This window comes from Monodelphis domestica, chromosome 7 (assembly GCF_027887165.1).
Source record: "Monodelphis domestica isolate mMonDom1 chromosome 7, mMonDom1.pri, whole genome shotgun sequence".
NCBI lineage: Eukaryota > Metazoa > Chordata > Mammalia > Didelphimorphia > Didelphidae > Monodelphis > Monodelphis domestica.
The window spans coordinates 290,458,254-290,482,051 of NC_077233.1; the positions used below are offsets into that span (position 1 = coordinate 290,458,254).

Below are 23,798 nucleotides of genomic sequence, written 5' to 3' on the forward strand. Positions count from 1 at the left end.
ATTTTGGGATAAAAGGGAAAAGAACAAACTTATGATTGCTCGGCACATTGACAAAAAGCCAGTTAGGTGGCAGTCCCCTTCAGCATAAGAGTATACATACAAAAGCAAGTGCATGCAACCCTACACAGTTCAAATCACCACATCCCAAAGTTCACTCTGGATCTTCTGGTGCAGCGTGTGGTTTGTGCAGGTATCTTCATGGTGCCTTTTCTCCAAACAGTTCCCTTTCTGCATTCGGAGAGGTAGCATGTTTCTTATCCTAATATTACTTTCAAAAAGAATTTAAACTTTGCATTTTAGAATAATAATATATTCCCCCCTGAAGAGGGTGTCGAAAAATGCAGAGATCACTTAGAGATGCATGGATGAGTTATGAGGTATATGAATCAATTGGCAAGAGAAATAACATCAAAAAAATCCAAATAAAAGAGAAAAAAATAACTTTTGGATGAAATACAGACTATCAAAGTCTTATGTGTAAAAATTTTAAGTAAAGGAAAATAAACCTATAACAGGCCCTTGAATCAGGGCCCAATTAAAGTGAATTATGTAATTATGCATTTACCCAGTCAGTAGCCGGGACTACGGAATGTTTGCCACACTATGAAAGACAGAAAAGGGACTAGAATTTAGCAGCAAATGGGGCCGAGGATAGAGCCAGAATTGAAATACTTGGTACAATGTGGGACAAGGAATACCTGCCTTTGACATATGTCAAAACAACTGCATATCTGAACCCCAAACAAGTTTAACTCCTCTTGTCTTGGCTCAAAATTACATCAATCCCATCTGGGTGGGTATAGGCACTATGCATTTTAGCTTTGTGCTTCTTTGGCACTTTGCAGTGATTCTTTTTATATTCCCTTCTCCTGGAATCAGACAGAATCATTAAACAAAGTCCCATAATTTTTTTAAACAATCAATGGCATCATTTTCATAGCCTAAAGCTTTTTGGGTATGCATTAATATTAGAACAAATGTATTTTAAACTTACATTACTACTGGTAAGATCAAAAAAGTTAAAAGAAAAATCTCAATACTGTTGACATGTGCTTCAAATACAAAAAGGAAAGGGAAAAAACCAACTGAAATACTCTATTGCACTTGCAAGCAAAAACAACAAAAAGGATGTTTTAACATAAAAAATATATAGCTTACAATCATTGACACTGTGTCAGTTAAGAAAGGTTAGAATACAAAGGTTTCTCACCCCAAAATGAGATCCATTTCCTTTTTTAAACTTGGCCATGATCCACTGTGAGTGCAAATTATTTTTTACAAAGTAACAGTTTTTATAAAGAACAGTAGTACAATAGGTAATGCACTATCAAAATCCCCAAAGTTATAATAGCCCATTTAATGTCAATAGCAAACAAACCCCCTATCATATTTTACATGAGTTACTCTGTGGCATTAAAAAAAAACCCAACTTTAGAAGCTAATGGATACTTGTCACAAGTTTTTCAGGTGTAACAATCTTTCAACCTTGGCTGAGAATTTTTTTTTAAAAAACCTATTACTGCCAGTATTACAAAAATGTCGCAGAGGAGTCTAGAAAATACTCAAACCTCTGTACTGTTGATGTTGGGTCTCAAAACGTCACCAAGTATCTAGATCATTCTGGTGGAAGGGTAGAGTAAGCTGAGGAGTTACAAATGAGAGATGTTCCCTCATGGGAGCCCTCCAGGAGTACCACGCCCTAGGAACAACTTTCCAACTCCTGGTATGAGACTGTGATATGTTCCATCTATTTACATTTTTACAAATGTGGAGGTAGGGATATAATTGTACTTCACTTCATCTACTAAAATTGATCCTTTACCTCTTGTTACAAATAACTCAGAGGCAAGCAAGATGATCAGTCTGAGCTGTTGAAAATAAATCTAGAAATCATCTCTGAACACCCCTTCAAATCAGTTTGAGATATTTAACTGATAAAATTCTCAAATGGTTGTGAACCAGGTTGACAGAGCCCATCCATCATCTATGTGACAATTTACACAGTCAAAATGGAAGAAAAGGCTATTTATGGGCTTTACAATGATATGTTGTTCAGAATAGTTCAGTATAGGGGAAAGGTAACAGAATGTATCTAAAAGCTCAAACACAATAGATTAAAATGAATCCATGTAATAGTATAGTATTGAATCCATTAATATATGAACTTAAAACAAGAAAATTAAATCTTAAGGCAGACAATCAGCAAAATACAATAAGATACAGAGACTTTCATAAAACAATGGAGTCTGAAAAGGTTTAAAAATTTCACCTCCAGACTCTTTAAAGTTCCTTTCTCTATCCATTCAGATTCCTTTTGTCACATTTATGGGATCTCCCATAATGAGGGAGAATTCCTTGCTGAGCATAGTGTGATGGAATCCCAAACTGGATGAATTTGAGACTAGTCAGGCCCAAATGGCTAGGGGTTGTAGGGAAATGAATTTCTCCTCTGAATCTTAGGCAAGATAATTGAAAAGATGAATGGTAGGAAGAAAAAAAACAGCCCAAAACTGGGAGTTGTTTGAGATAGGTAATGTACTGCTCTTTCACAGAGTGCTCTATGCTTGCAATTTTATTTCCAATTTGGAAGAGTAACCTTCCTCCCCCCATGGGATAAAAGGCTTGGGAGTACCTTGCTTTCTCTGCCACATGGAGAGGGAGTTTAGAGGCTAACTGTTGCCGAAGGAAAACACACTGTGGTTTTTACCAGTTTCCTGAAGATGGCTCTAAATACTCCCATCTTGTGAGTTCTGAAGACATGGTGACAGCTACCAGCAGTACAAGCAACATCAGCCAGAAATGAGGTCGGGGCTGGGGCCAAGGCTTGGGCTGGAGATCAGGAGGTGGTTCAGGAGCAGGAGCAAACACCAGAGGTAGCAGCAAGGAACACTGGTTCAAGCAGATGGGCTAGAGAAGTGGCTTATCTCTTCTCTGCCAAGAGTCTCACACTAAAGCAGCCGGGCCAGTAGGGCGGGCAACCAGCAAAAAGTAGGGGGGAAAAACATCACAAAAGTAATAAAAACCAGCAGTAGCAGGGCAGCAGCTCCGAAGTGTGACAAGGAAATCACTTTAAAAGACTGATATATATTAATTTAAGGTCGCCAAGGAATTCAGCTATGTAATTCCTAAATGAAAACTTATGTCAGCAGTCAATCTTTTATGGAGTTTAATTACAACAGGAGGAAGAAAGGAATTAGAGATAGAGAGAGAGAAAAGGGAGAGGAGGGAATAGGGCTTAAATACCCCTTCTGTTTAGGCTGGGCCAAAAGGCCCAAGCCCTTAGATAGCTGGGGCAAAGAAAAGAGATCAGTCCCTATCACTCACGTGACCAAAATGGAGAAACAGTCTCAGAGGCCCCCACCTTCAGCTTCCTTCAGAGCAAGCTTCTCAGAGCACACCGCAACCACTCAAACTCCTCCACCACCACCCAGTCTTCAGACCTCCCTATCCTTAAGGAAACCATCCAAGTTGCCTCCCCTCAGTTCTCACATCTACCAATCACCTGTCCATCAATTTCCCTGTGCCAATGGAGGCTCTAGCTTAACCCAGGACCGCCCAGAGGTCTCTGGCTTTGCACATGTCTGTTGAAGGTCATATTTTCAAATAATTAAATCTTTTCTCCTTTGCTACAGCCCTTTCTAAATCCTGTTAACCTGAGTAGGGTAGAGATTGGAATAATTAAATTTTGATCTAGGCTGCAGCCCTTACTCTATCCTGTTAGGACTGAATATAGGGTGGAGATTGATTCCAAGTATCTCCATTGTATCAATTCTAAAATCAATCATGACTCAAAGAAATTCCTGTTCTATGCTTAAGCATAGGCCAAAGTCCTTTCCATTGTTCAGCAAAAGGTTTCTGTCCTAAAGTAATCTTAAGAAGGGAAGGAGAAGGAACCTCCCATGCCAATGGATTCACATTCCAATAGTCAAGACCCACTATCAATAGGAAATTTTTCAAGTATGAAATTTCCCAATGGTGAAATTTCCAACATTTATAAGTCTAAGGAATTTTGAGGTTTACAATCCCCTCTGATGATCATTGGGAGACTAGTCTCCCCATTGATCATTTAACATAATCATTTTGTAGTTCTAAATTCACTTCTAACTAAAGATATACACAATATTCAATTTTCTAAGAGAAATTAGAATAGTGAGAGAGGAAATAGAAAAGAAAAGAAAGCAAAACCAATGTTTGCTAGGTGCATTGACAGAAAGCCAAATTAGGGGCAGTCCCTTTTGGCATAAATGTGTACAGTTACAATAAATGTTCAATCAAAAGTTCAGTCCAATCAATCACATCCAAAGTTCATTCTTGATCTTCTTGATGAAGTGTAGGTTTTCGGCATCTTTCTGCAACAGTTCATTCTCTGGAGATAAAAGTTTCAAGCTTCTTTCTTGAAGATCTTTTCTCAAACAGAATCAAAATCTTTGAATTTTTTTTTTATAAAAGTAAAATCTTAAAATTCTTGGATTTTTATAAAAATACAATCTCAAACAAAAAAAAATTCAAAAATTCTTAGATTTTAAATTAAAATACAATCCCCCCTGAAGTAAGTATCATTTTTATCTTTGAGAAGAACAACTCTCCCTGAGGTGTCAGTTCCCCCAGCTCCCATGGAATGTAGCCTTTCTTTTCCTTTTTTGTTTGTGTTTTGCACCTTCCATCTGTGCCATCATTAGGGTAGGCATTGACTGCAGGTTGGGATAATTCACCAACACGACGTCCGTACATGTTAGCAGTCTTTGCAGGCAGAATAGATCCTGACAAGGAGTCTGAGAACATGTCCCGAGTGTCTATTCTTCATCCACTGCCTGGTCGTGCCATTGTTGGCGTGGCGGGGCCTGAGCATGTCCAACTGGCTCACCATGGACGCGTGGTCTTGTGTGGGCAATAACTCACAGTGATGGAGAGGGCAGGAATTAAGGGCGCAATCTGTGACGTTGAGAATAGGCTCTCGCCGTGTTGTCACGGCGGGAGATTGGGGGGCATGAGAGCAGCCCCCCCAACAGTGTGCCGCGTGGTGGGTGATGGGTACTGGGAGAGCGCTGACAACTTAGAAAGCCAAAAGGGCAGTTTCTAGTGTTATTAATACAGTAACGATGCAGCTGTCAGGACACAGTGGAAGGGATGAATTAGAACGGAGAAATCCAGAAATGTCTAGCTAGAATCTGTTTTTGACTCACTTGCCTTTTATTGATGTGCCCTTAATGATAGACAAAGAGGGGAGTGATTTTTTATACGGTTAGTTTTATTTACTCCTCAAATATGAATCTGTGGACACGTGTGTAAACATCAACTGATTCATTGCAGAAGGAAGACAGGCCACGTCCATTTTAAAGGTAAAGAAAATAAAGTTCAGTTACGTTAGTCGTTTTTTTGAGGAATAGCTTCTCACAGAGAGAAGTTCGCTAGGTGGCGCAGTGGTTAGAGTGGTGATCAAATCCAAGCCCATACGCATTTGCTGGAGGACCCTGGGAAAATCATATACTCTTTCCCCCTCAGTTTCCTCAGCTACAACATAGGGATAAAATATTTTTTATCTAAGTATTACACAGTATTATTTCGTAACATGCCCTGTTCTTGACATAGTGAATTCTGGGAGTCGTGGTAATGTCTGTAGGATTATAGGTACAGTTCCTGGCACAGCTACTTGAAATAGAGTACGCATTTTGGGGACCACTGATTCCTGGTCACAGCAGAATCCTCCCTAGAAATAAGGATGTACGGAATTATGATCGGCTTATTTAAATACAATCATTTATGGTGGGCTTTTACTTATAAAGGTTGTGGTTTTGTCGATTGATGATGGCAATCCAGTCTTTCGGAGCAGCAGGCTGCTTCCTGAGCAGAGTTTCCAATTAGAGATCCCTTTAAAAAATAAGGAAAACACAGGTCAAGTCTCACTTTGTTTTACCAGGATGAAAACTGTTCGTCATAACACTCAGAAATTTTTGAAATGGTATATAGTGTAGACCAGCGTTGGGGAAAGGTTCCCGCTTTGGGCAGATTCAAGCTGTCTGTGAGCCACGTCCTCCTGGTTCACTTCTAGAAGGTGCTTGCTTAGGGCAGCTGGTCAGAGGGGCACGAGGAAGAGGGGGAAAGGCGCAGCTTCGCCTCTCTTCCCCACCCTGTGCCAATACTTTGTAATGCTGGTCTAGGCTGTGCTACTATAGACAGTTTTCAATTAACTTCTTGCCATTCATTTTTAAACCAGATTTTCCCATTCATGGTTCAAGTTCTGCCACATGAAAATCGGAATTAACATTTCATCTCAGTCTCTTCGTGCGGTTCCTTGATTGAATTGGTAAAGTGAATGCTTAATAATGAAAATAGTAACTGAAGCATGATGGAGCCAAGGTCAGCTTTGCAGGAAAAAGATTTTACACTGGTTTTGGTGGCTGTACCATTGCAATATACAGCATAATTCAGAAGTCCTTCAAGTCCAAGATAATAGGAAAGCTGTCTAAATTACATCAGACAACACACTAATGGTGAAGTACAAGAGAATTAAACGTGTAATTGTGAACTTCTTCTCTAAACTATATTGGACTGTTGTGAGGAATTCTTTAAATTGTTGCAAAAATAGCTCCCCGACCGGACCTTATTACCTTAGCCTAATTACATGTTAGTTGGCCCCACCTAACTTGATATTTTATACTCAGGAGTATAAAAGACTGTGTTATTCTCTAACACATTTCTCTTTAAAGTATTTTGAATATTCAAGCAAATACGTTTGTGAATGATGAGATGTTCAATGAAGTGCCAAATCTATCAATACTTAAGTTATTTTGGTATTCTTAAAAATCTTGATGGTTTGAATATTGGGAAAGGGTAAGTTTTCAAAGTAAGGCCCAAGACAATCCCTGGCTAAAATCCTGTCAGTTGAATTTTTAAAATGTAATTAGAAATTTAGATCGAAATCGCTCTCCCAGGTACTATGTAAAAACCATCCTTTTACCAAAACTCTGCCCTGAAAACTTATAATTCTCTTATCTTTTAATTGAGAAAGTAATCATTCCAAGCCTATTGTCTGTGAAGTTCCCTAGAACTTTTTAAAGTACTAAATGAGAAGACGTTGCCTGCTCTACTTACAAAACTTGTTTGAGGAAGCACATAATTTTCAAAAAATATTTGCTCGTAATAATCAGAGCATGTTGTAACTTAAGCTTCGATTCAACTATTTGCAGAATTGATGTTCCAAGTATGGACAGTTTCTCAGGTAAGCAAGATTTTCTTGTCAATGGAATCAACACTCTTTAATGGTATTTAGCTCGCTCCTAATATCAAGCCATCCTTGTCTTTTATAAATGACTCCTACAAAGTTACCGTTCAGAAACTTGCCTCGATCGGCCCATCCAACATTATGTGTGAAAAGTGTCAAATGACCCTGGAAGCGCCATCCAGGCTAGAAATTCAGAAGAAAGAGGAGTGACTGGCATGACTTCCTGGAAGATTTGAGTGTGGAAGGGGAGAAAAGCCAAAAGCCAAGGAATAGCCACAGGAAGGAACCGAAGTAAGCACTTTACATGCCCCTGGGGCTCGGAGCAGGAGAGAAGGACAAAGGAGGTGATTTCTTATCCTAGCATTAAGAGGGCGCATTTCACAGTTGACTGTGGGTCGCTCTCCAGCATCCTTCCTCCAGATCGTGCAATTCAATAGATGTTTAGTGATGAAGTGATTGCTCTACCCTGCCTCGGAGCAGGTGGGAGGCTACAGAGACCAAACAGCTTCATGCCTTACTGGATCTGGGACAAGAGAGGGAAAAGTCCGGGATGACCGCAAGGACCTGATGTTCCCACCTCACTGAAGAAAGTAAGAGTTAGACGGCAGACCTCTCCGTTTTCTGGCCAAGAACACGAAAGTGACACGTTTGTCCTGGCCTCTCCCTCCTGGTTTACACATGAAACCGAGGCGGAGGAGTTTGTCACTTCCCAGAAAACTGGGGAAACCATAAAAGATGTCCTAGAATGTCAGAGCTGAGACAGGAGGTCTGAAGGATCAGCACTCTCATTTTTCTTAGTGGAGCTCATGTTGCTTGCTACAGTTTGAGGGGGAAGAGGTCAGCCAGGAGACAATGAAGATAAGCTGAAATATTGTGCAAATGGCTCTGCTCCTGAATGTTCCTTGCTTTGGTATCAGTTCCTCATCGGTAAAAAGGTCCTGTCTTTGTAGCTGTGATCTTAGGCTACTCATTGAAATTTGAAAATAATATAAATTGAAGTGATCATTGAAGCACTGATCGTGTGACCTGCATGGAATGTAGTTATTGTTCAGGCCTTTCAGTTGTGTCCAGCTCCTCCTGACTGCCTTTGGGGTTTTCTCGGCAAAGATACTGGGAGGGGTTTGTCATTTCCTTCTACAATTTGAGGCAATCAGGATCAAGTGACTTGCCCAAGGTCCTACAGCGAGTAAGTGTCTCGGGTCAAATTTGAACTCACAAAGGTGAGTCTTCTGGACTCTAGGCCTGACACTCTCCCAAACTTCCCTGAAGTCGTTATTATATAAAGAGGAAAACGTCCAAGGAGTGAATTTTTAGTATAGACAAGTGCTTAGAATTAGGAAGAGCCAGCAAAGGAGTGATCAGAGGTGGGAGAGGAGAAGAGAACCATGATTCTGTAGTGTCACAGAGCCAAAGGAGAGGAGAATTTTAAGAAGGGGAAAGAAAGGCAGGTCGCCAGTGTCAAAGGTCGCAGTAAGGTAAAATGCATTATTAAAAAATGGCCACATTATTATTCAAAGGTCCTTGGTGATTGAGCCAGCGATTTCTGTGGGGTAGTGCTGATGAAAGCCAGATTGTGGGCAGCAAAGAACTGGAAACAAAGTGTAATTCAAATAGAATCCAAAAGCTTATTGCTGTCTTGGGAAACATAAATAACATCGACTTTAAGATCTATTTACTTTTTCATCTTAAAAACATGTCTGAGAATTTCTCTTGATTCAGTTGCCTTATGGCTAACTTTAAAAAAGTTATGATCTTACTGGTAAATGTAATGTGGAATTGGCATGACCATTTCCATGTTGACAAACGAGTAGCACTGGCTTAGGAAATCGGTGCAAGAATAAGATGCATACATTGGTTGGAAATGATTGGAATGGGAAGTTTTATCATCGGTATTATTTCATGACAAGAAAAATGAGAGATGCATTTTCATCTTTATTGGATGCAATGAAAGTCACGTTTCTTTTGTTACTAGCATATCTACACCAGTTTCAGCACAATTTTCTGCACTGACAGCGTGCCTTTTGCCTTTGACATTTGGCAGTACTTTTCCTTTGTGTAGTTCCTCTGTCTTGGATTGTTTATTGACCGGGATACATAGCATTACTAGCTGCTGTAAATCCTATTTTTCATTCCTTGACTTTGAAATAGTCATCATTTTAAGTTTCTATTAAAATAATAAAATAAACTTTTACAATTCTATTAAAAATTAGAATCCTATTCTTATTTTGCTTTTGATAACCTAAATAGTGTGCCCTTAGAAGAATGTTTCCTCTCTCTCTTTTTTAAAGCAAAAACAAGAATATCCTCTCATCACTGTTAAAAGCTCTTTGAGGGTTGTAACTCTTCTTTTTAAAGTTTAATTGGCACGGGTGTCAAAAGGAGTTCTTTATTCCTTTGCTCTAATTTCACGAGGGACCATAGAGAGAGATGTAGGGATTAACAAGCCCATAGTGACAGGAAGTCGGAACCGGCGAGCCCCCTTCTGGGCCGGTGTCAGTTGGTGGGGGCTGTTAGTTGCTGACGGTTAGGGCTGACAGTTGGTGACGGTTAGGACTGGCAGTTGCAGGAAGTTGGCTGCTGGGTGTGAGTTGGTGGTTGAGGGTTGGTTGCTGGTGATGTGGGTTGGTGGCTGGGAGATGCGAGAGGGAGATGGACTCTGCCTTGGGAGCTCAGCTGAAGGCTTATCCGCTGGACTGCCTCTCATGGTCCTTATTAGCGGCAGTTATCGGTGGTGATGTAGGCATTTTAGGCACGGGGGCAATTACATTGTGAATTGTTAAACTGCTAGAAGGGATAGCACTAATTTGCAACTCTACTTTATTCTCATTCAAACTTTACAGAAGCTGCTCTGTTACTTTGTCAGGACCCCTATTTTCACCCTGACATGGGCACTGTGGAAATAGATAGTACATGAAAGCATTGACAAAACCTGTCTCAGACCCATTTATCCCCCTGGGAGAATGAATGAAAGGCAGAGAGGGAGGGTGAGAATCTGACTTCAAAAGGCCAGAAAACAATTGTCCAAATTTGCTTCTCTATGTAATTGGGGAGAATGTTTTGTAAAGATTGTCGGGGTCTCGTCAAAGTCCATGATGTAGAATGTGACTTTTCAAGAGCCCTCGCCTTCTACCTCAGAATCAGGACTAAGGGTCAGTTTCAAGACCGAAGAACAAGTAAGGCCTAGGCAGTTGGTGTTGAGTGACTTACACGGGATCACACAGCGAGGACATACCTAAGGTCAGATTTGAACCCAGGACCTCCTGTCTCCAGACCTGGCTCTTTTTCCACTGAACCACCTAGTTTCCCCCAGAATATGATTTTTAAAATGTTGTTTTCAGACCCAATACTTAGGTGGATCTGGGAGCTTATTCACTCCAGTGAAGTAGATCTTAGGCCATCGATGTCTGTCCATTCTGTGCTGCTGTTGTCAGTGTCCATGTCTTCCCATGAAGCCTCTCTATAAGGAGTTCATTTAGTTTACTGGAAACCATTCTTGGTAGTTGGTGATTTGGTGGATAGAGAGCGCACTGGGACTGTAGTTTGGAAGACCCGAGTTCTAATTTGGCCTCGGCTAAATGACCCTGGATAAATCACGTAGGATCTCTGTCCTAACACCTCGGATGCCTCTACTGTAAAATGGGGAAACGAGCACCTATCTCATAGGTGATGATGAGAATCGAGTGAGCTCTATGTAAAAATCTTAGCCCGATGCCTGACGCAGAGTAGGCTCTATAGAAACATGTCTCCTTTCCTTCCCCCTCCCCATGTTTCCTAGCATTTGGAGGGCACTACTGAAAAGTCCAGCTGTCGTGCCCTGCCCTTGCCATGTGACCAGCTCCTTCAGAGTGTCATGGTGTTGCCTTCACACATTGACCACCTCTCTCATCTTTTTGAGTCATTTGCTTTCATTTCTTCAGTAACTGTTGTAATCCATATTTGATTCCGTATAACAGTTTTTCAGATGTTTTATTTTTTTCACTATCTCCCTATAACTCCGCTACTTACACATACTTTTTTTTTGCCTACAGAGCTTCATTTTTCAGATATTTGAAGATATCTGAAGTTCCTTCCCAAAGTTAAGATTAATATAGCTTTTAAGGACCATTTTACTAGTGGTTGCTTTTCTTTCTCACTCAACATTTCTCTTTTTCTGGAAAAAGAAACTTACCTTTAGTGCAGATAGAGATGGTTATAGTTAAAGATACAAAATAATTTACAGGTATCAGTATTAATTTGGATGAACAAGTAAATACATTTCATATTTTATTTAGCTGTTAAAGTTTAGTCTAATACATTATATTTGTTATCAACGTTTGGATAATTAAATGTGCTTTTATTGTAATTTAACTTATAAATTAGTTTTAGCTACTCGGGTTATTAATTTCTCATTTTCTTTACATGTGTCTTTTATAGGACATGCAGGTGTATCTGCCAGCATGATGAAGAAAAGGACTTCCCACAAGTAAGCATTTTATAAAATTTGATTTTCTTTTTTGTATTATATCCCAAGTATCCTACTTAGGTATTTACTTATTTAGGTGTTGCTGGCATATGTTTCCATTCCATCTTGTTCAGGGTCACTCAAATATCTATTCACTTTTACAAGAATGTTACATGTAGTGTTGAACATAGAACATAATAGCAGAATTAACTTTCAGATATTACCTCTTGATTTTCTTAATGACCTTGGGCAAGTTACTGCCCTTTTTCTTTTAGTGTTATCTGCTTCCTGTTCCACAGGGATGTTGCAGATTAACCAGGTAATTAATCTGCTTATAAATGCTAACTTTACTAGAATTATTTTTAGATTATTAAGATTGTGTTATATTGATGTTAAATTATTGGAATTTCATCTATGAAGCTAAATTTCATATAGGAGCTTTAGTTTTTTGTTTTTGTTAAACCCATCGCTTGCACTTTAGAATCAGTAATGTGTATTGGATCCAAGGTGGAAGATTGGTAGAGGCTAAAACAGTGGAGGTTAAGTGACTTGCCCTGGGTCACACAACTAGGAGGTGTCTGAGCTCAGATTTATACCTCCATCCCTAGGCCTTGGCTCTCAATTCACTGAGCCACCTAGCTGCCCCCTAGGGATTTAGTGTTTTAAAGGTCCTTAAGTACCTTGTTAGGTGGCAGTCTCATAGATACTCGGATGACTATAATAAGACACTGTTACACTGAATGTGTTATATATTACTAATCTTTTTCATAGGTGAGATAAAGTTTAACTTCACTTATTGCAATGAAAAAATATTCTTTACATAAAGTTTGAGGCTCATTTTTATTTTATCTGTTAGAGAATTGAAAATCATCAGCATTTATGCCTTAATATTTTTGTCCATAAAGATTCTAATCCTATTATATTCTTTTCTGGTTCTTCAGGCTTATCTTATGTGCTATATCTAGAAAACATAAGAATCAGAATATGCATATTCAATAGAATTTCTTAATTATATAGTACTTTTCCATTTATATTTCCCTCTAAGTTATTTTCTTATATTTTATGTTTTTTCTTGTCCATTTGATATTTTTGGTTTAAATTTAAATTTGGTTTAAATTACTTCCGGTTTAATACCATTTAACCTTTTATTAAACTTTGTTTTTTATTTTTATCTTAATGAACATTAGTTACAGTAAATAATTCTGCGTACATGGTAGAACAGAGAAGGCTTCTTTTAAAGTATATAATCAGTTCATTATGTTCCTTTCAATGCTATCCTGCTTGTCTGCTATTCCTTTTGTTCTTTCCTATTGTAAAAGGGAATTTTTAATTACTTGCTCTAACTTAACTGGGGAAAGAGCTGGCTGGCTCGGTAAATAGAGGGCCGAGCCCAGAGAAAAGAGATTCTGCTACAATGGAGACCAGCCCACAGTTAAAGGAAATAGAAACTGCTCTCAGAGAGGAAGTGATGTAAGAATGACAGTTGGAGTGTGAGAGATAAAGGGAAGTATGAAGTGTTGAGTAAGGGCCCTTTGCTCTAAAGTTTCCTGAGGGCAGGGTGCTGCTGGCAGTTGCTGATGACAGTTGGCTGCTATAAAATCTGATTGAAAGAGAGTGTGTGGGTTGGTAGCTTTCCATTGTTTAGTGAGTTCAGACTATATAAAAATAGTGTAGGTTCAGCCAGATTAGCTAGACTAAAGAGTTATTAGTGAGACTCTGAAACAATAGTTTTTAGGTAGTACTAGGGAAGATAGTTAAATCTCTCTCTTTCCATTTTTACTATTTTTTCTCAATTAAAACAAAAATTTGTTAAACTGCTCTCCAATCTGTGTCAGGCTCCTAATTTTAACCCCTACATTTGGTAAGCCAGCTCGGAGTTTGATTCATCTTTTAATCTTCTGTTAGGATGATTTTCCTCACTTGTTATTTAACTATCCCTACTAGAGTTAGTTAAGTGGAATTTTTAAGAATATATAGGCAAATCAGTATGGCGCTGGAGATCATGGCACATGTAACGGAGCAGTTTCTGGCCTATCTCAAACAACTCCCACTCTTTGAAGAGCTTTACTGAGCTGGCACAGCTCGCAATTTTAGATGGTTTCCAGTTATTACTGTTTCTGGGATTATTTGTTCTGATCAATTCCTTACAAATTCATCAGATTTACCAAATAGTTTACCTATTTCTCTCCAACATGAAAAAACAATGGAAAGAGAGTGCGGAGGCTTGAATAAAATACTTTGAAAATTACATCTCTCAACTAGCCCAAATTATTTATCAAATTACTGAAACTACCTCTCACTCTACCCAACCCATCTCTCTTTCTGTTCCTCTTTCTTCACCTTTTACTTACTCCATGGCAACTCAAGCAGGAAACCAAGAGGTAAAAACAAGAAATAATCTAGCCCCTGGCCTATTTCCCTTAAGATAAGTACCTACCTTTAATCATAAAGAAGTTAGTTTCTTTAAGACATCACATGCCATTCACCCCTCAAGATATTGAGAAATTTAAGCAGCATACCCCTTCTTTTGAGGATCAGCCTATAGTGGTATCAGAAAGCTAGAGAATATTTGTCAAACATATGACTACACCTGGATGGAGTTTGAAATTTTGTTACAGGCATTTTTAATAGAAAGGGAGAAAAATGAGATCATCTCTCTTGCCAGTCAGACTCAGGGAAGGAGGTGTAGCAGTTTATTGGCCCTGGCAAGCCCCACGATGGAATGAGAATAATGAAAATAATTACGAGACTGTTGGGCTAGGAAGGCATTACTAAGAGTCATGAGAGCATGTTCTGGCAGATCTAGTTCCTGGACAAAAATTGAAGATCTAAGACAAAAGATCAGTGAAAATCCTTCCCAGTTCATGGACAGACTTATTGATCTCACCATAGAAAGGGATGTCAGACTGATAAAGCAATTTGTGAAAAACTGTTGCAGGGTGGTCAAGGACTATTTTAAAACCAGCTGTCTGAACTGGACTAGTGTGGACCTTGAGGAATTAAGGAACGTGGCAGTGTGTGTGTGTGTGTGTGTGTGTGTGTGTGTGTGTGTGTGTGTGTGTGTGTGTGTATGTATGTATATATTAAAATGGCTATGAAAAGGGAGTTGAAGATGACAATGACTTGGTGGAGGCATTAAGGAAAGAAATAACAATATTTAGGGGGGAAACATTGAAAAAGGAAATGCAAATTATGGGATGACCATGACCTCTTTGCGAGAATCTACAAATCGGATACCAATGTGTTATTTATGCAGTAAAAAGGGTCACTTAATGTTAAAATGTAGAAGCTCAAATCAGGTATTCAGAAATAATGGAAACTTTAGGAACAACAACAACTATTCTAGTAATAACTATAGAAATAATGACAAAAGTAGCAACATATTTAGAAATAATATTTGAATGAGGAAAATGAAATGTTACAACAATATATCCTAAATAGGGTTCATTCACACAACATTCAGGATGGAAATCCCCCTCAACAAGAGGAACCTTAGAGAAGTAGCCAGAGACCTTTATGAAGGTCTGAGAGGGAAGAAAGGACTCTGGAATCAGAATAAAACCTTTGATTTACAGACACTGATATTTTAACACCAGTTATCGCAGTCCATTTTCCTCCAAATAGTAATGAACTGCATGTAACTGCAAGTCAGAAATAGTTACAACAATTGTCTTAGATACTGGCACCTCCAGATTAGTGTTAATGAGTACACCTGATTCTGATTCCATTGGTTCTATAAATGTACTAGGAGTATTAAGATCACTTCTGAAGGTCCAAAAGCTTTTACCCCGAATGGTCTTTGTGAGACCTCTCAGTGGAATATTCTTTCCTTCTAATGCCTAACTCTCCCAATAAATTTGTTAGGGAGAGACCTTTTGTGTAAACCGAGGGTCACAACAACCTGCTCTCAAGATGGAGCTATGATGCTAAAATTGCCTGAGTGATCTTTAAATTTGCTCCCTATGTTTCTTTTGTATAGTCAGGGGGTGGACAAATCTTCCACCTTTGAAATACCAACTGATAATACCTCAATCTCTCTGGGTCACATCTTCTAACATACATCTACTTAAATCAGTCATTTCTGTTCAAATTAAGACAAAAGGGAGCCCACCTCCTTCCATTCTTTAGTATCTCCTATCAAAAGAGGCAATCCAGGGAATTACCCCAGTGATAAATTCTTTAATTGAACAGAAAATAATAATTCCATGCAAATCAAAATATAATACACCAACTTGCCTGTTAAAAGGCCAAAATTAGATGAAAACGGAACACCTGTCTCTCCATTTGTACAAGATCTAATGGTTGTAAATAATCATGTCATCAGAAGACACCCTGTGGTTCCAAGTCCATCCACAATTATTTCCTCTATTCCTAGCACTGCCAAGTATTTTACAGTAGTAGGTTTGTGTTCCATATTTTTCTCAATAGCCATTCATGAACATTCTAGCAATATATTTGCCTCTAAAGTATGTGCAGTCTGCCCCATATATGCTGTCAAGCATATAACCAACATGCTTTTCATGGAAAAGTTTTTGGTAGATATCCTCTGCCTTACTTACCTTTTGAACATTTACAAATCGATTTTATTACAATGCCAACGTCTGGACATTATATATTTGCTTAGTCAAAGTAGACCATTTGACCAAATGGCTAGAAGTGTTTCCTACCATACAAGCTACAGTGACTTTTGTTGCCAAGGTCCTCTTAAAAGTAATTATACTTTGTTTTGGTTTGCCAGCACAGATTGATTCAGACAATGGAACTCATTTTATTGATACGGCTTTATTTCAGATTTATTTTAGGAATCATTACAAAATTACATGTACCATATTATTCTCAGAGCCCAGGCCAAGTTGAAAGAATGAACAGGGAACTTAAGACCATGATAGGAAAACTGTGCACTGAGACGGATTTAAAATGGCCTGAGGCTCTCCCTCTAGCTCTATTTTTCCTTTGAATCAAGCCCAGGGGAGATCTATACATCTCATCATTTGAGATGCTTTTTAGTCATCTGCCTATGAAGGCTAAACCTTTTCCCCCTGCAAACATCATTGCTGGGGGAGAAGGGGGGGGGTACTTCTATTGCCTACTATATATGAGATTTGCAAATAAAAATACAAGAACTTAAGGAATCTGGAGCTGTTGTACAAGCAGGACTTTTCCCTTCATGATCTAAACCCAGGAGACAAATATATATAAAGAATTTCCAGCACATTGGAGCAACTCAGCCGGCCTGGGAAGACCCATTTCAAGTACTGTTCATCACCCCAACGGTTATTAAAAAGTGGAGAAAAGACCTTTTGGAGACTTTGTGAAACGAGTGCCTTCCATTGAAACTGATTGATTATCCTGTCACACGCATTGAAAATAAAACTACAGAGGCAACTGGACATTATTTTCACTGACATTGAACTCCTGGATTTATATTTTTCAATAGGATATGTTTGATTTTATTGTAATTGAAGCACCTGATACCAGTATCAATAATTGTTTTGATTTTGAAATAGAATGAGTAATAGCTAGTGGTTACGTGTATAGTTTATATTATAGAATTTGTATGTTGTGTACTAGAATGTATTCTGTTTAGAAATGGTTATTTTTATTATACTTTCATTGGACTAGAGAAAAAAGTTTAAATGATAACTAAATGATAAGTGTTACAAAGTGTTATCAGTTGGTCAACACCCGCCTCAGGGGGGGATTGTATGTTTTTTATACATAGTAGTGATGGTATAGTGATAGTAGTAGTCTCTATATTTTATAATACTTGTAAATGTTTTATGTGGTATTTGTTGGATTGGATTGATATGTTCAGGTTCTTATTTCTGTGGAGTATAGTTGGGATTGTGTTGTTTGTAATTTTTAAATCCAAGATAGGTTTTGCTTTCTTCTCTTATTTCTCTCTGTCATATTATAATAGTTTTCTATTAGCAAGGATAATATTGTAGGCATCTTTGAATAGAGGATATAAGTATAAGTATAAGATATGTGTTTGCATAAAATACTGGGAGACTAGCTTCTCCCAAAGGATCATGGGGGGGTGATGTAAAAAGGAATTTTTAATCCCTTGTTCCAAATTAACTGTGGAAAGAACTGGCTGGCTCAGTGGATAAAGGGCCAAGCCCAAAGATAAATTCTGTTACCATGGAGACCAGCCCAAAGTTAAAGGAAATATAAACTACTCTTAGAGAGGAAGTGCTATAAGAATGACAGTTGGAGAATGAGAGATAAAGGGAAGTATGAAGTATGAGAAAGGGGCCCTTTGTTGTAAGATTTCCTGAAGGCAGGGTGCTGGTGACAGTTGGCTGCTATAAAATCTGATTGAAGGAGAGTGTATGGGTTGGTAGCTGTCCATTTTTTAGTGAGTGAGTTATAAAAATAGTGTAGGTTCAGCCAGGTTAGCTAGGCTGAAGAGTTATTAGTGAGACTCTCTAAAATAATAGTTTTTAGGTAGTACTAGGGTAGATAGTTAAATCTCTCTCTTGTCTTTCCATTTTTACTATTTTTTCTCAATTAAAACAAAAATTTGTTAAGTTGCTCTCCTATCTTTGTCAAGCTCCAAGTTTTAATCCCTACACTATGTATTTTAAATGTTTCATGCTTTTTTTTTTTAACAACTCTGGTTTTCCTCTACCTGTGCAGCCCTATGGTGAATTCAAAAAGAGGAGAAAAAAGCAGTTCAGCAAGCCTAACCATAATCTTTTCGTGTGTGTGCTGCTCTACATATTCTCAAACCATTGTAGATGATCTTTGAGGTTATTACAGTCATATGGGGAAAATAACATTTTTGTTTTGGTATAAAGATTTCAAATCCATTATGAAGGCAAAATGTCTCATTTTAGTTATTAATTTCCAGATATACTTTAGCATCATTGCTTTAGAGCTGTAAGAGACCTTAGAGAATGCCATCTAATTTATCATATTACTGATAATAAATGGAAACAAGGTCACATACAGAGTAAGACTTGGAGGTGCAAATAAAGTTGATGTAGAGAAAAATAGGCCTCTGTTTTATAAGAGCTTCCAGGGAGATTTCCATTATTTTCTTTCTGTCATTTTCAGTCAATCTACACATGGTAAGCAAAAAACAATAGTGAGGTCAATTATATTTTTTCCTATCAATGGCTTGCTCCCCTTTCCACTGAGGACCTGGTTCTCCTTCTGCTTACAGGTATTGGCTCTCTCCTTGGTCATTCCTGGACATATATAAACAGAGAGAGCTCTGGCTTCACATACAGGTTCTAATTCTTAGTCTCTGTATGACCTTGGGCAAGTTATCTAACTGCTGAGCTTTCCTTTTCTCATCTGTACAAGTGAGCACTTGGGCTTCCTGATGGAGCAAATCTCTTACAGCACTGAAACAAAATCTATGAATATGTCATCCTGACATCTCCACACCATGTTGCCTTTGCCCCCCTCGTAGCTCTGGTGTCTGTTAGTAGGAACTTGTTAACAGATGAAAAAGGAACGATTTCAGAGCTGAAGTTAGGCTTAGGATTGAGAGAACCGTACAAAGACTGTGAGCCCTTTCTGGTGATTCTGTAGCACTACAAGTGAACCTTTCTCCGCTGACCTCAAAAGGGTTCTTTGTATTTGAATGATAAAAAGTCCCTCAGTTTTAAGCGTTTTGTACTGTGTGTTCAATTAATATTGGGTAAGTTCCTACTCTGCCTGAGACAGAATGCCAGCTACTGGAAATACAAAGATGAAAACTGAGCAACCTCAAGACATTTATGGCTAATAAAGTAGTGAAAATGAAGAAGGGACACCCTCTATTAAATTAGGAAGAGGCTAAGTACCAAGGAGAAGGGTCACAGTGAGGGGCTTGAGAGACTCTGAAGTGTGGAAATGAATCGATGCATCATAGAGATCTGTAAGTTGTTCTGTTTTCTTTTAACATAGAGGTTTTCCTATCACTTAACAAATAAGCATTTATTAAAAGCACTTAACTTTAATCCCAGGAAAGCCCTGTTCATGTATGTGTAAAATCGAGTGGTGTACCACATATTGTGCTAGGAGAATAAAGGATTTAAGGAGAACAAAAAATAGTTCTCATCCTTAAGCAATTGGAATCTACTGGGGTGAGATAAAACCTGTATATACATATAGTAAGTACTTATGTGCTAGATATAATGCATTTTCTAAGAATTATTCATTATTTCCCTGGTGCCATTTTTTACTATTTCTGTCCTAAAAGCTGAACTACATTTTGCTAAATTTTTACTAGTAGAAAACATATGTATAATCACGGTTTATAGATATGAATTTAAGGCAGTTTAAAAAATATATATCATTACTACATCTATTTTAGAAAATGTTCTTCTGATGTAAATACAATGAATTTGTATTTGTATTTTAAAACATTTCAAAAACAGTAATACCATACACATATGTGAGACATTCAGTATATGGGAAGTATGGTTATTTTTATTGAGTCACGTTGTGCATTTTATTTGCTAAATATAAAAATACAAATGGTTAGTGTGCACATAGACTCCTTGCAAGAATTTCTAAACGTGCCAGGAAGTTTCTCAGGGCCCACTGATTGGCAACCATCTCAGAGGATGGAAGCTTCCATTTCTCTTATTCCTGATTCTTGAATGTTTTTGTCATGACAGTCATCTAAAAAAACAAACTATAGGGGCAGTCATCCACTTCAGTGTTAGCTACCAGTTACCTCCAGATTGATGTTTTTAGTCTGTAATTAATAGGTTATATTTAAGGGGAAGGTCCTCTTCGCATCACTACTGAATTTCATAGTCTTTAACCCCTTGCCTTCTGCCTTAGAAACAGTAGTCTATATTGGTTCCAAGGCAGAAGAGCAGTAGGGGCTGTGCAGTGAGGGTCACACAATTAGAAGGTGTCTGACCCTTGGCCTAGCTCTCAAATTTTAGTTTACTAGCTGCCCAGTCAGCTGAAAATTTACTGAAACAGTAACTTCAGCAAGTTGTGGGCCATATTGAACACCCAGATTAAGTCATCAGCATTTTTTATATTACTAATAATCCAGAAGAAAAATAAGATAAAGTTAAATACAGAAAGTAAACACTTAAGAGTCTACCAGTTAATACACATTAAAGAGGACTGTTAAAAAACACAGAACATTAATCATAAATATAAAGATGTCCAAAGATACCTGTTTTCCCTAGCAGACCACTACAGTATTGCCTGACCATCCTAAGGAGGAAAAGGAAAAGGGCCCATAGATAAAAATATAACAGCTCTTTTTGTGGAGGTGAAGTGCTGAAAACTAAGACGGGGTCCACCACCTGGGGAATGGTTGAGCAAATTATGGTATATCATTGTGGTAGAGTACTCTTGTGCTATAATATAAATGTTCTAGAATACTTTGGGTCTGGAAATGTTTTCAGAGAAACTTGAGAAGGTATTTATGGACTGATAATAGGGTGAATGAAGCAGAACAAGGACAATTCACACAGTAACAGTAATTGTAAGAATAAACGGTTTTAAAAGACATAAGAAGTAAATACTTAGCCCAGTTTCCAAATTCAAAAGGATTCGTAAATAAGCTTACTTGAAACATGCATTGCAATGTATGAATTTGTTGTAATTGTGTACTTGTTACAATGGGTTTTTTTAGTATTTTTTTTCATTTAGGGATGAGAACAAAAAGTTTATTTTCAATTATTGAGAAAGCTAAGATTGAAAAGTCACACAAGCACACATTTTTGTGTGAGTATATATAGCATACTGCCTAGTGTTCTTGCAATCCACATAGGAAAGGTTTATTAAAAATCTCATTGGATTGAGCCAATCATCACTTAGAGAAAAAAAAAAAATATATATATATATATATTTAAAAATTATTAAATTATATGGTGAGAACTTTAACATTTCAGTTTATTTAAATAACATCTTCTGCCTATCACTTTAAAAATCCCCCAAACAACCTATAACTACTGTCTTAGTGTCCCTTCTTTATTCCTAGATTCTGCATTCATTTTTTATTTTATTTTGGCATGTGGGTATATGGTGTAAGATATTGCCTAGTTTCTGCCATACTCTTTTTGCAGTTTTTGTCAGATAGTGAATTCTTCTTCTACCAAAATCTTGGCTTTTTGTATTTATCAAACATTACGCAAAGTGCCTAATCACATTGATCCAATGTTTCCAAGCCAGTACCAAACTAAACTGATGATTACAGCTTGAGATCTGGTATGGCTAGGTCACCTACCTTTATATATTTTTTAATTAATTCCTTTGATATGCTTGACCTCTTCCAGATGAATTTTGTTTTTTTTCCCTCCGCTTGATAAAAGAAATTTTTGTTTGATTGGCGTAACCTTGAATATAACAGGTAAAGTAATTTAATTTAGATAGAATTTTCATTTTTATTATATTGATCCAGTATACCTATAAGCCATGGAATGTCATTCCATTTGTTTATATCTGATCTTATTTGTGTGAAAAGTGTTTTGTAATTGTATAGTTCCTGGATATGTCTTGGCAGATAGACCTCTAAAGTATTTTATATTGCCCACCATTATTTTAAATGAGATTTCTTTTTCTGGCTCTTGTTGTTGGACTTTGTTGGTAGAATAGAGAAATGCTGATGATTTATATGGGTTTATTTTAAATCATGAAACTTTGCTAAACTTATTAATTGTTTTGATTATTTTTTATTGATTCTCTAGAATTCTCTAAGAATATTATTTATCTTCGGCACAGTGATAGCTTTGTTTTCTCATTTGGCTTTAATTCCTTCATTCTTCTCTTATTGTTATATAGCTAGTATTTCTGATACACTATTGAATAATAGTGGTGATAGGGGGCATCCTTGCTTTACCCCTGGTCTTATTGGCAAGGCTTTTCTCGCTCATCCCCATTACAGATAATGCTTGCTGATAATTTTGGATAGTTGCTATTTATCATATTAAGGAAAATTCCATTTATTTCAGTGTTCTCTAGTGTTTTTAGTAGGTAGGAATAGTCAGAAGCTTTTTCTGCATCTGTTGAGATAATCATGGTTTCTATTGGTAAGTGGTTTTGTTGTTGATATGGTCACTTAGACTTTTATGCCCCGTTCTGTGAACATCATTTTTAGATTTCAAGTTGCTGCTACTAAACAGCCACCCAAGACTGTCAAGGAATTGTTCGATTAATTCCAATACACTGAGAAAGCAGGGAAGTATGTGATGTACACGTTCAGGAGACAAGAGGCAGTTCTGTACACTTTGATAATGTCATTGAATTGGGAGAGTCTAGTCTCTTTGCCAGGAAAACTCAATTGGATCACGAAGCATTTGATCATGATGGAACACGTAATGGACTATCGCCACCTCATGAGAAATGGTTGCTGTGAGGAGTTTAACAATACGTGCAAAGACATTTTATGATAGGTCTGTAGGATTAGAAGAGCCATCCACTCTATCCTCTGCTTTATATACAGATGTTGAAACTGAGCCCAGGAAGGTCAAGTGATTTGCTCAGTTATATAGGCAGGATACCGAAGAGGTGAGATTTGAACCCAGATCCTCGGACTCTAGAACCACAGCCTTTTTTCCTGTGAATGTAGTTCATTGTGAAACAAGCAAAACCAAGCAAATAGCCTACCCAGCAACATCAAAAGGAATGAAAACACCACACAAAAATAAAACTCGGCGCTGGCTTGCTGTACAGACATCACGGTCTGTGGTAACCTTGACCGGCATTTGTCTTAGAGAAGAAATGGGAAAAAGGTTGCTTTTCCCTTTGCCGAACTTGGGAAGCTCTTGCTGTTCCCCGTGGGTGTATTGGGGGGCGTGTCCTAAGGAGTGCCTCTGCTGGGGGGGGGGCGGGCGGGTCTGGGGGTAAAGACAGATCCGAAAGCTGCCCGCAACGTCTTGAGAAGAACTCAGTGACTCGGCCAGACATCTCGGTCTGTGCACTTCCATTCCTCCCGGGTGGGCGAGGAATCGCTGTGGCCGCCGTCTTCCTCCTGATAAGAACGGGGCTATTGGATGCTGCGCGCTGGGCGGCTCGAGGCGCGTCTTAGACTTAAGGAAACCTGGGTCGGGCGGCTGTGAGAAGCGGCCCTTCTGAGCGGTCGGGGGCTGCGCGAGGAGAGAGATTCCGGCCCTCGCAGGCGCGGCACCTGCACTTTCCCACCTCGGTCTGGATGTCTGAAGTGTGGGC

General features: G+C 38.3%; 1 protein-coding gene across 8 annotated transcripts in view; it reads left to right on the forward strand.

Moving 5' to 3' along the window:
• Window positions 1–23,798, forward strand: part of SPIN1 (spindlin 1) — a 109,643-nt gene that overhangs the window by 70,871 nt on the left and 14,974 nt on the right. For all 8 annotated transcript variants that reach the window (XM_056804512.1, XM_007497818.3, XM_056804510.1 and 5 more), the window contains one exon: window positions 11,636–11,684. In XM_056804512.1, the coding sequence (XP_056660490.1) occupies window positions 11,636–11,684 (49 nt within the window). The remainder of the gene's footprint in view (window positions 1–11,635; window positions 11,685–23,798) is intronic.